The sequence below is a fragment of the Salmo trutta genome, chromosome 39, assembly GCF_901001165.1.
Source record: "Salmo trutta chromosome 39, fSalTru1.1, whole genome shotgun sequence".
Lineage (NCBI taxonomy): Eukaryota > Metazoa > Chordata > Actinopteri > Salmoniformes > Salmonidae > Salmo > Salmo trutta.
The window spans coordinates 5,719,384-5,730,920 of NC_042995.1; the positions used below are offsets into that span (position 1 = coordinate 5,719,384).

At 47.9% G+C, this 11,537-nt stretch overlaps 1 protein-coding gene across 8 annotated transcripts in view; it reads left to right on the forward strand.

The window, feature by feature from the left end:
* LOC115179441 (striated muscle preferentially expressed protein kinase-like) overlaps window positions 1-10,517 on the forward strand; it is a 59,188-nt gene extending 48,671 nt beyond the window's left edge. For all 8 annotated transcript variants that reach the window (XM_029740971.1, XM_029740973.1, XM_029740974.1 and 5 more), the window contains 11 exons: window positions 106-204; window positions 410-526; window positions 802-969; window positions 5,002-5,124; window positions 5,941-6,105; window positions 6,280-6,946; window positions 7,131-7,370; window positions 7,501-7,724; window positions 7,873-7,948; window positions 8,060-8,209; window positions 8,870-10,517. In XM_029740971.1, the coding sequence (XP_029596831.1) occupies window positions 106-204; window positions 410-526; window positions 802-969; window positions 5,002-5,124; window positions 5,941-6,105; window positions 6,280-6,946; window positions 7,131-7,370; window positions 7,501-7,724; window positions 7,873-7,948; window positions 8,060-8,209; window positions 8,870-9,098 (2,258 nt within the window). In that variant the 3' untranslated portion in view covers window positions 9,099-10,517. The remainder of the gene's footprint in view (window positions 1-105; window positions 205-409; window positions 527-801; window positions 970-5,001; window positions 5,125-5,940; window positions 6,106-6,279; window positions 6,947-7,130; window positions 7,371-7,500; window positions 7,725-7,872; window positions 7,949-8,059; window positions 8,210-8,869) is intronic.
* Window positions 10,518-11,537: the final 1,020 nt, after the last annotated feature.

Below are 11,537 nucleotides of genomic sequence, written 5' to 3' on the forward strand. Positions count from 1 at the left end.
GCCCCCAGGCACATAGACTATTGCAGCATAGATACTGGAGATATTAGCTCACCTCCTCAGGTTCGTCTGTCTCAGCTGTTTGCCATTATGTCTTGTCCTCCACAGCTCCAGAGACTGACAGGCGGTCGCGGTGGGACAGGTGGGGTCTGGGCAGGAGCAGAAAGGATAAGACCCCCTCTCAGACTGACCTCCCCTCAGCTAAAGGTGAGGGGTCATCAGGCAGCCTGCAGTACTCCCGCACTTCCTCTAGTACTGTCTGCTAAATTCGGCAAACAGTTGCCTTTATGTTGAATGTGCATACAGAGTTGGAGTTTGGCAATGAAATAGAAAAGCTGCACACTGCTTTTACGTTCTAAGTTCATTCTCAGTGTTCAATATTATTATTAAGCCACACCCTTGTTTTTCCCAGACTTCCCTCCTGTGTTCCACATCAAGCTGAGGGACCACGTCTTATTGGAGGGTGACCCTGTCACTCTTAGCTGCCTCCCGGCTGGCAGCCCCCACCCACAAATCAGCTGGACTAAAGGTAAGAACTCATAGAGCTGACAGACACAACACTCACGTTGGTTGTTGCCTGTGAAGGGATGATATATTGTCATAACCCATCATAGCTCATACTTACACGGTGCCCTGTGTGAGCCCGACTTCCTAAACTTGTGTTGATGTTAGCGATTGCTCATTATTTCCATACAGTTTCTCATCGAATACTAGATAAACACCTTTTGAAATAGACTAAAATAACACATTACTTTACAGGATGCCACTGTAATTCTTATTGTTGATGGGTTTGCTTGTCCACAGATAAGAGACCACTGGAGATGGACGACAGGATGAACCTGATCTCCTGTCCAGACGGCAGGCAGCTCGTTACGATCATGAAGACCAGCAGGAGGGACGCAGGGCTGTATGAGTGTGTGGCCAGTAATCCCTTAGCCAGCATCACCAGCTCCTGCACACTGTCCCTGGCCTGTGAGTAACACGTTATCTACAAGAAAATGTTATTATCAACGATAATCCCGTCATTTAAATTTGTGGAGAAACAGGAAAATACCCATTTTTTAAACCGTTATCTTCATGTGATATTCTAATATCCTGGACCTGTGAAATCTGTTGGATTTGAATTGCATACAAAACCTTTAGTGTAAACACGACATTTACACTGAATCGAGAAAGGGGTGTTTGCCCTTCATTCTAAGCAAAAACATTTATTATTAATCTTTACGACGTGATGAACCTTGAAAGGTTTAGGTAATAGGATTTGTATTCGAGTGTGAATGCAATGCATATTAAGGACATGGGCATAAATATTAATGTAGTTTACGGCTGATTAAACTAATGTTTTTTTGCCTTGAATTTACAACCTTTTTATAATCATTCCAAGAGGAGCGTGCTGCTTATTACAAATAGAAAGATGCGCTCCCAGGTTGTAATCCAATGTGTTAGAATCAACTAACACATCAACTGTATCTCAGACAGTCCATCTAGCTACTACAGATTCCGGATCTTAATTTGACCCAGTTTTTCACAGCAGGAAAATAATTCTGCAGCAACAGGAAAAGTGAATTATTATGTGGATTAGAATTAATATTATTTCTTTGTAGGGGTTGATACATTTTTCTTTAAGGCAAATAAAGTCTGACATTTTAAAGTGGAAATTACAAACTTTAGAAGTCTTTTTTTTTGTTCCTGCAACAACAGGAGGATCAAATTATGATTTGGCATCTGCTGGTTCTTGTTCAGACAGCAGGCTATAAATAACAATATCAATAAAAATGTCAAATACCCATCAACAAAGCGACAGAACTAGGTGACTCCAGACACTTGATGGCCTCTCTCTCTTATTCAGGTGTCAGACTCAATGCGCTACATTTCAGTTCGATTTTCACAGCTTCAAACTGAATTGCTCTGGGGACACTGTCTGGGCGTCTGCATTACTAATCCCGTCTGCTGATGCTATCTGTCTCCATTTGCCATCAATCTGTTGGGTGAGAGATTCCCCAGACTGCTCATCTTGTCTGAGGCCTTGGATCAGTCTCAGCGGTGGGCAGCCTTCATTAAAATACATCATCAGATCAGGGTGAAAAGCTATTAGTGGCGGGTATGGTTTGCGTAAAAAAAAATCTCAAAACCATCTCTCTGTCCTCGGTGGTTTCTCCTCTTTGCATCGGCTATCTCCATCCTTCCACTCTGTGACACCCCACCCCATTCTAACTCTCCCCTTCCCCAAACCTCCCCTTCTGTGACACCTCACCCCATCAAAACTCTCCCCTTCCCCAAACCTCCCCCTCTGTGACACCCTAACCCATCAAAATATGTGACTCAAACTTCCCCCTCCACCATACCCAACATCTCCCTCTAACTTCCTATTGCTCCTAACCCTTCTTCTCCCCTCCACCCTTCCTTTATCTCCCCTCCACCCTTCCTTCATCTCCCCTCCACCCCACCTTCATCTCCCCTCCACCCCACCTTCATCTCCCCTCCATTCCACATTCATCTCCCCTCCATTCCACCTTCATCTCCCCTCCACCCAACCTTCATCTCCCCTCCACCCAACCTTCATCTCCCCTCCACCCCACCTTCATCTCCCCTCCACCCCTCCTTCATCTCCCCTCCACCCCTCCTTCATCTCCCCTCCACCCCACCTTCATCTCCCCTCCATCCCACCTTCATCTCCCCTCCACCCAACCTTCATCACCCCTCCACCCTACCTTCATCTCTCCTCCACCCCACCTTCATCTCCCCTCCACCCCACCATCCTCCCCTCTACCCTACCTTTATCCTCCCCTCTACCCCACCTTCATCTCCCCTCCACCCCACCTTCATCCTCCCCTCTACCCTATCTTTATCCTCCCCTCTACCCCACCTTCATCTCCCCTCCACCCTACCTTCATCTCCCCTCTACCCCACCTTCATCTCCCCTCCACCCTACCTTCATCTCCCCTCTACCCTACCTTTATCTCCCCTCCACCCCACCTTTATTTCCCCTCCACCCCACCTTCATCTCCCCTCCACCCCACCTTCATCTCCCCTCCCCTCCACTACACCTTCATCTCACCTCCACTCCACCTTCATCTCCCCTCTACCCTACCTTCATCTCCCCTCCCCTCCACCCCACCTTCATCTCCCCTCTACCCCATCTTCATCTCCCCTCCACCCTTCCTTTATCTCCCCTCCACCCTTCCTTCATCTCCCCTCCACCCCACCTTCATCTCCCCTCCATTCCACCTTCATCTCCCCTCCATTCCACCTTCATCTCCCCTCCACCCAACCTTCCTCTCCCCTCCACCCAACCTTCATCTCCCCTCCACCCCACCTTCATCTCCCCTCCACCCCTCCTTCATCTCCCCTCCACCCCTCCTTCATCTCCCCTCAACCCCACCTTCATCTCCCCTCCATCCCACCTTCATCTCCCCTCCACCCAACCTTCATCTCCCCTCCACCACACCTTCATCTCCCCTCCACCCCACCTTCATCTCCCCTCCACCCTTCCTTCATCTCCCCTCCACCCCATCTTCATCTCCCCTCCATTCCACCTTCATCTCCCCTTCATTCCACCTTCATCTTCCCTCCACCCAACCTTCCTCTCCCCTCCACCCAACCTTCATCTCCCCTCCACCCTACCTTCATCTCCCCTCCACCCCTCCTTCATCTCCCCTCCACCCCTCCTTCATCTCCCCTCAACCCCACCTTCATCTCCCCTCCATCCCACCTTCATCTCCCCTCCACCCAACCTTCATCTCCCCTCCACCACACCTTCATCTCCCCTCCACCCCACCTTCATCTCCCCTCCACCCTTCCTTCATCTCCCCTCCACCCCATCTTCATCTCCCCTCCACCCAACCTTCATCTCCCCTCCACCCCACCATCCTCCCCTCTACCCTACCTTTATCCTCCCCTCTACCCCACCTTCATCTCCCCTCCACCCCACCTTCATCCTCCCCTCTACCCTATCTTTATCCTCCCCTCTACCTCACCTACATCTCCCCTCCACCCTACCTTCATCTCCCCTCTACCCCACCTTCATCTCCCCTCCACCCTACCTTCATCTCCCCTCTACCCTTCCTTCATCTCCCCTCCACCCCATCTTCATCTCCCCTCCACCCAACCTTCATCTCCCCTCCACCCCACCATCCTCCCCTCTACCCTACCTTTATCCTCCCCTCTACCCCACCTTCATCTCCCCTCCACCCCACCTTCATCCTCCCCTCTACCCTATCTTTATCCTCCCCTCTACCCCACCTTCATCTCCCCTCCACCCTACCTTCATCTCCCCTCTACCCCACCTTCATCTCCCCTCCACCCTACCTTTATTTCCCCTCCACCCCACCTTCATCTCCCCTCCACCCCACCTTCATCTCCCCTCCACCCTACCTTCATCTCCCCTCTACCCTACCTTCATCTCCCCTCTACCCTACCTTCATCTCCACTCCACCCTACCTTCATCTCACCTCCACTCCACCTTCATCTCCCCTCTACCCTACCTTCATCTCCCCTCCCCTCCACCCCACCTTCATCTCCCCTCTACCCCACCTTCATCTCCCCTCCACCCCACATTCATCTCCCCCCCCTCCACCCCACCTTCATCTCACCTCCACCCCACCTTCATCTCCCCTCCACCCCACCTTCATCTCCCCTCCACCCAACTTCATCTCCCCTCCACCCCTCCACCCCTCCTTCATCTCCCCTCCAACCCACCTTCATCTCCCCTCCACACCACATTCATCTCCCCTCCACCCCACCTTCATTCTCCCCTCCACCCTACCTTCCTCTCCCCTCCATCCCACCTTCATCTCACCTCCACTCCACCTTCATCTCCCCTCTACCCCACCTTCATCTCCCCTCTACCCCACCTTCATCTCCCCTCTACCCCACCTTCATCTCCCCTCTACCCCACCTTCATCTCCCCTCTACCCCAACTTCATCTCCCCTCCACCCCACATTCATCTCCCCTCCACCCACCTTCATCTCCCCTCCCCTCCTCCCCCCTGTCACCCCCTCCAGGTGTCCCCAAAAGGCCAGGCACCCCGGAGGTTCCCCAGACGTACAACAACACAGCCCTGGTGCTATGGAAACCAGCCGACACCAAGCCCCCCTGTAGCTACTCTCTGGAGAGGAAGAAAGAAGGTGGGTTGACATTCATCTCCTAGCCTGGAGTCCAAACTGATGTCACGATTGACACTGAGAATATCAATTTGGATTCCAGGCTAGTCATCTCTATGAACTCAAGCCAAATATGAATTTGTATTTTATTTTACAGCCCGCTTCACCCAAATGTATTATCCTTATTGACAGTTGGATAGGAAACACCTTTGGCTGTCACTTTAAACACTACTGTGCAGTGAATAACTCAAACACTGGGCAAATAGTCACAGTACAAAATGGCCACATAGACTGCTAATGAGCCTTATTTCATCACGCTTTAAAAGTCATTATGGTCTCATAATACGGTGAATCATTGTAGAGCCTACATCGTTAGGATTGTATCAAAGTGGGAATGACATGAATGTTAATATGATTTCAGGACTGATTGAATTGGATGGCTTCATACCTTGTATTACCACACAGTTACTGCCAGGCTGGGCTTTGGATGATTGTTGTTGTCTGTGTTTGTTCATTGGATTGTGCCCCACTATCTCCTCATTACCATGTGAATGTTCTTTTGTTATTCTGTTATTCCTCTGTATCAGTTGTGACTATGACAGATAAGTATGGCTCCACACCACCTTAGTGTACAACTGATATTGTAAACATAACCTTCATCTGTTTCATCATCAACATGAAACACTATCTCCACCTTGTGTGAATTATAAGTACTTCAACAAATGACAGTGGTGTGTAAAGTCAAAGTGACGCATATAATTTGGGTATTTGACCATATTGATATAACATAACGCAATTGGCAATCATATACATGAAGCATTCTTTTCTTTCTCCTTTCAGGTGACGCCAACTGGCTGATCATAGCGACTGGAGTGGCTGACTGTTACTACAACGTCACAGACCTGCCACCAGTGGGCGCCTTTAGGTTCAGAGTGACCTGCGTCAACAAGGCTGGACAGGGACCCTACAGCAACACATCAGACAAAGTCAGCCTGGACTCAACAGGTGCTGAAACACACCTTTTGGACAGACAGAGGGTTAAAATTCTGTAAATTGTGTTAAATTGAGTCAAAAGAGGTGGTAAAGAAAGTTCTGTCGTTTTTTCTGTATTGTTGCATATTTGTTTCACAAAATGGTTATGATAATATGATATTGAAGAGAGATGTGTTTGCTTTGCAGTAGGCGTGTCCTCTCCAGCGGTGGCCATTGTGAAGACAATCTCCTCACCTCCCCCCCACCCTGCCCCATCCGCTACCACCTTAGTGACCGTTATCCCAAAGGTCAAACCAGCAGTAGTGCAACCTCCTGGTAAAACGGTGTCCACTGTCTCTCCCTCTTCACCCTCCCTTACACAGACCTCTCTAACCTCCCCTGCGCCCTTCCCTGCTCCCACCGCAGCTCTCTCTCCCTCTACACCTTCGGCTCCCTCCAGCCCTGCCATCACAACCCCTCCAACTCTCCCCTCCCCGCCTGTAGTCAAACCCCCTCCCTTCGTCCTCCCCAAACCCCAGAGTCCTGTCAACGTGGTCCCACCTATGACCCAAACCCCACCCATCTCTCCCCCTCTCCCTCTCGTTACATCTCCTTCCACCCCCACCAAGCCCGTCATGGCATCCGTTCCTACCTACGCCCCTGCCGCCACTGCCCGTATGGCCCCCAGCCCCCTCCCGGCCCCCTCCTTCTCCCCCCAAGTGCTCCAGGTCAGCAGTCTGAGCCCAATAGGGGAGGGGAGGGGCACACCTGTTCGAGGGACCCCCAGGGACCGCACCACACCTAAGCCGGGTGAGACAGCTCTACGACAGGGAGTCCCACAGAAGCCCTACACCTTCCTGGATGAGAAAGCCAGGTGACTGAGATGTTAGAGATGTGGACAATATTTCTACAGCTACAGTAATACACTATTACACTACACAGTATTGCTATTACTACTACTACTACTTCTTTGGTTAATTTCAGCCAGGGAAACTGGCTTCATGTTTAACCACACATTATTTAGTGACTAAACTGCCGTATTGTCTCTGTCTGGCCAGAGGGCGGTTCGGTGTGGTCCGGGAGTGTCGAGAGAACGCCACAGGACACGTCTTTATGGCTAAGATCGTTCCGTACGACCAGGAGACTAAGAAGTCCATCCTGCAGGAGTATGAGATCCTCAAGTCTCTCCACAACGACAAGGTCATGACCCTCCACGAGGCCTACGTCACCCCACGTTACCTGGTACTGGTGGCTGAGTACTGCACTGGGAAGGAGCTGCTCCACAGCCTTATAGACAGGTGTGTGGAGCATGATGCTCACACACACACACACATACACACACATGTACACACACATACACAGACTTGCTCACTGAGCTCAGCTGTGCTCTACAACACATCCGTGGAATAAATCTATTTTCCTGCTAAGGTTCCGTTACTCGGAGGATGACGTGGTGTGTTACCTGGTTCAGATCCTTCAGGGTCTGGAGTACCTCCACAACAGACGCATCCTCCACCTGGACATCAAGCCTGACAACGTCATGGTCACCAACCTCAATGTCATCAAGATCGTAGACTTTGGCAGCGCGCAGAACTTCAACCCTCTTTCCCTCAAACAGTACAACAGTGGCCTGGGCACACTGGAGTACATGTGTGAGTTGGTAACACTTTATTGAGTTGACCACTGGTATCTGGAACTGGTACACGCCAAGTACTTCTTGGGTAATAAGCTGTTATCATCACCTTGATCACTACTTTCCTCTGAACTCTCTCTCTGCTCTTTCTATGCTGGTGTGAAAAGCTCCGGAGATGGTGAAAGGTGATGTGGTCGGCCCTCCAGCTGACATCTGGAGCCTGGGGGTTCTAACCTACGTCATGTAAATATACAACTTACTCATTTCATAGTCACTATTGTCATAAGTCTGTGAAGTTGTGTGATTTCTTTTTTTTCTCTCAGAACTCTCATTGTCTATGACACCTTTGTTCAGGCTTAGCGGTAGGCTGCCCTTTCTTGACAAAGACCCACACCAGACTGAGACCAAAATCCAGATTGCCAAGTTTGACCCGACCAAGCTCTACCCCAACGTGTCCCAAAGTGCCTCGATGTTCCTCAAGAAGATGCTGAGTAGCTATGCCTGGTGAGTGCTTCAAAGAGTAGCTACATCATTATCTTATTTAACAAACCAGGAGTGGAGTGATGATCCAGGATCAGTTTAGCCTTTTAGATCATAATGAATAAGATTACATGGAAAGTGGGGTCATAGCCTCCCGAGTGGCGCAGTGGTCTAAGGCACTGCATCGCAGTGCTAGCTGTGCCACTAGAGATCCTGGTTCGAGTCCAGGCTCTGTTGCAGCCGGCCGCGACCGGGAGACCCATGGGGTGGCGTACAATTGGCCCAGAGTCGTCTGGGTTAGGGGAGGGTTTGGCCGGCACGGATGTTCTTGTCCCATCGCGCTCTAGCGACTCCTGTGGCGGGGCGGGCGCAATGCACGCTGACACGGTTGCCAGATGTACGGTGTTTCCTCCGACACAATGGTGCGGCTGGCTTCCGGATTAAGCGGTCATTGTGTCAAGAAGCAGTACGGCTTGGCGGTTGTGTTTCGGAGGACACATGGTTCTCGACCTTCGCCTCTCCTGAGTCCGTACGGGAGTTGCAGCGATGAGACAAGACTAACTACCAATTGGATACCACGAAAATGGGGTAAAACAAAAAAAAAAGTGGGGTCATGATTCTAGATCAGTACAGGACTCCTGTGTTCTGATCCCCGATTGGACAATGTGCTTTATTGCAACGCAGGGCCCGTCCGAGCACCAAGGACTGTTTCACCCACGCATGGCTGCAGGACTCGTACCTGATGAAGCTGAGGAGACAGACGCTCACCTTCACCACCACCAAGCTGAAGGAGTTCCTGGGGGAGCACCATCGACGTCGCAGCGAGGTTGCCACCAAACACAGGGTCCTCCTACGCTCCTACTCCAGCTCAGCTTCTTCAACCACATCGACCACACCAAACCTACCTAAGTGAAGGCATATGACTTATGTCAGTGTTAACTAGCCACCAGAGGGTGGAGGTATGGGGGATGTGTGGTGCACAACAGTGGGCTCCATGATAGAGGGAGGACTCTGAGTCCTCATCCCCCACAGAGTGAGGCCGTGCCTGAGTAAGTTATGGGAGTGGAGACTAGAGCCATGAGCATTGCACCAGCCCACAGACTGCATGGAGTCTCATTCTACTGAGACCTAACAGAATGAATCTCGGACAGTTCATCAACTGAGATTTTAATCCAGTTGTTGGATTGTTGGACACCATGGTTTCAAAATATTGAGTTATCGTTTGTTTTTGGACCTGGCACGATTTGGTTCTGTTTCAGGTCTACTGTCTGCTAGTACTACTCCGAACTTGCTATCGCAATGTGTGTAGAACTTTGAAATATATAAAACAGGACATTTGGTTTGGAAAATTCATTCAATACAATTAACCTGGAACACACATAATTGTCAGTTTGATTTTAGAGCACAGCCTTATTTCTGCATCCTGATATTTGGTGGTGATTATGTGAATGTACCATCATCTATGCTGCTAATTTATGTTGCATTTATTTACACATTTCAAAAACGCAAAACCAAAAATAAAAACGTTTTGAAATTGTATGTGACCTGTTTACCTTTTTCATGTTAATTTATTTGCATGTGTACTTTTTTTTCTTCTTTTGGGTGATTTTCTAAATACAATGAAAACAGTGTAAAATATTGCTCACCATTGTGATTATACTGTTCATAGATACAGATAATAAACCTGTGAATATAGTAGAGTATCTTAGTAGTCAGTGACGCAACCAGATGTCCTGTGGTTGATGCTCAAGTTGAACAATAGTGCCACTTCATTGATGAAAACGGTCAGACTTTGATTATGTAGATTCTATAGTCTTCTATTGGATTTGTCACACCTGATCAACGTCATCACTGCGCCAATGGCTGGACTAGAATTCTCCAGTATGTTCTGTTGATTGGACAGGTTGCTCTTAGCTTGACCAGCAGTCAGTTAGTGAGTCAATTTTGCCTAAAATGGGTCAATTTACAAACGTTATCATGTAAATGTGTTGTCCATGTAAATGGCTTACTTACAGATGACGCGCAATATGTGTTCTGTTAATTTATTGAACTATTCATATCATACCATTTTGGGGCACTTTTGTCTACCATTAGGCCTACTGTACAAAATGGACATAGGTGCCATGAAGAACAAATATACAGAAAGTCTTTTTTGGTATACAGAGACTCCTATGTATTACTTTTCATCATACATACAGTATTTATTTTTTGTATGAATTTGGATGGTTGAATATTTGTAAATGTTTTAATTTGCAGTGCTTATAATGTGGAAATTGTTTAAAATGTTTTTATGAAATAGTCTGTAATAAACTATTGATACAATTGCAAAACACACATTCTCATTATTCTTCCCTTTAAATTGGACTCCTATTGAACTAAAGGGGTTGTTTCGACAGTGCTTGCACTTGAACGACACTCCCTATCCTTTTCCCCTCGTCAGTCAGTTTCAAGGGTTCCCTAACTGGGCGTTCCTTTGAGAATATAAAAAGTTCTACGAGTACAGTAGGCTACGCAAAGCAACTGATGTACTCTACTACTGTAAATTGTAAACATTCGCAGGGCGAATATATTTTCAAGTGTTCGAGAGAGGAGAATATAATATTACATTCATTTGCATGAAATATTAAATACTTTCTGTCAATCAAGCTACAAAGGTAATTAAAAGTGAAGGCTATGACGAACATAAAAGTCCCCAAGTCAGCGAAGAGGATTGTTGTCGAGGTAGAAGTAGAATGCGGCGTAGTGCTTGAAACCTGTTAATAACAGCTTGTGGACAGCTTCTTCTCTTTCGTTAAAAGGTTTCACGTTCCATTTTGAAAATGTATCTTTGTTTCCTTGTTACTTATGATGCGTTCATAAGCAAGTGGGAAGGTGGTAATTACTTGTTGTGAAGTCGTAAATACTTGTTTGGCATAAAAGTATGCCAGAGCTGCTTTCACTTTTTATATTATAATAGATGAACGGAATAAATGTTGTATTAACAATTAGTATTTTGTTCTTACCATAAATAACAATTACTGAAGATGCCGCCATGATTGCTGTCTTTTTTGTTGACAAACTAGGTCAGAAAGGTGCAAGTAGGAAATTCGGAGCACAGGGATGATAGACGAGTTTTCCACTAGTAATACCAGTTGGAGGTGCGTTCAATTACATTTCTCCCAGTCATATCCTGATATTTACGAAATTACAAGATGTTATGAACGCAGAATTACAATAGGCCTATAATTTATGGTTCAAGGGACCGTCGTAGTCTGTCGAGTGCTCTTGCAAAAGTGGACTGCCGCTCTCGGTGCACAATCATACGTTTGTGTGCCACTTTAAAAGGAATGGGAAGCCTTGAAACCGCCGAGTT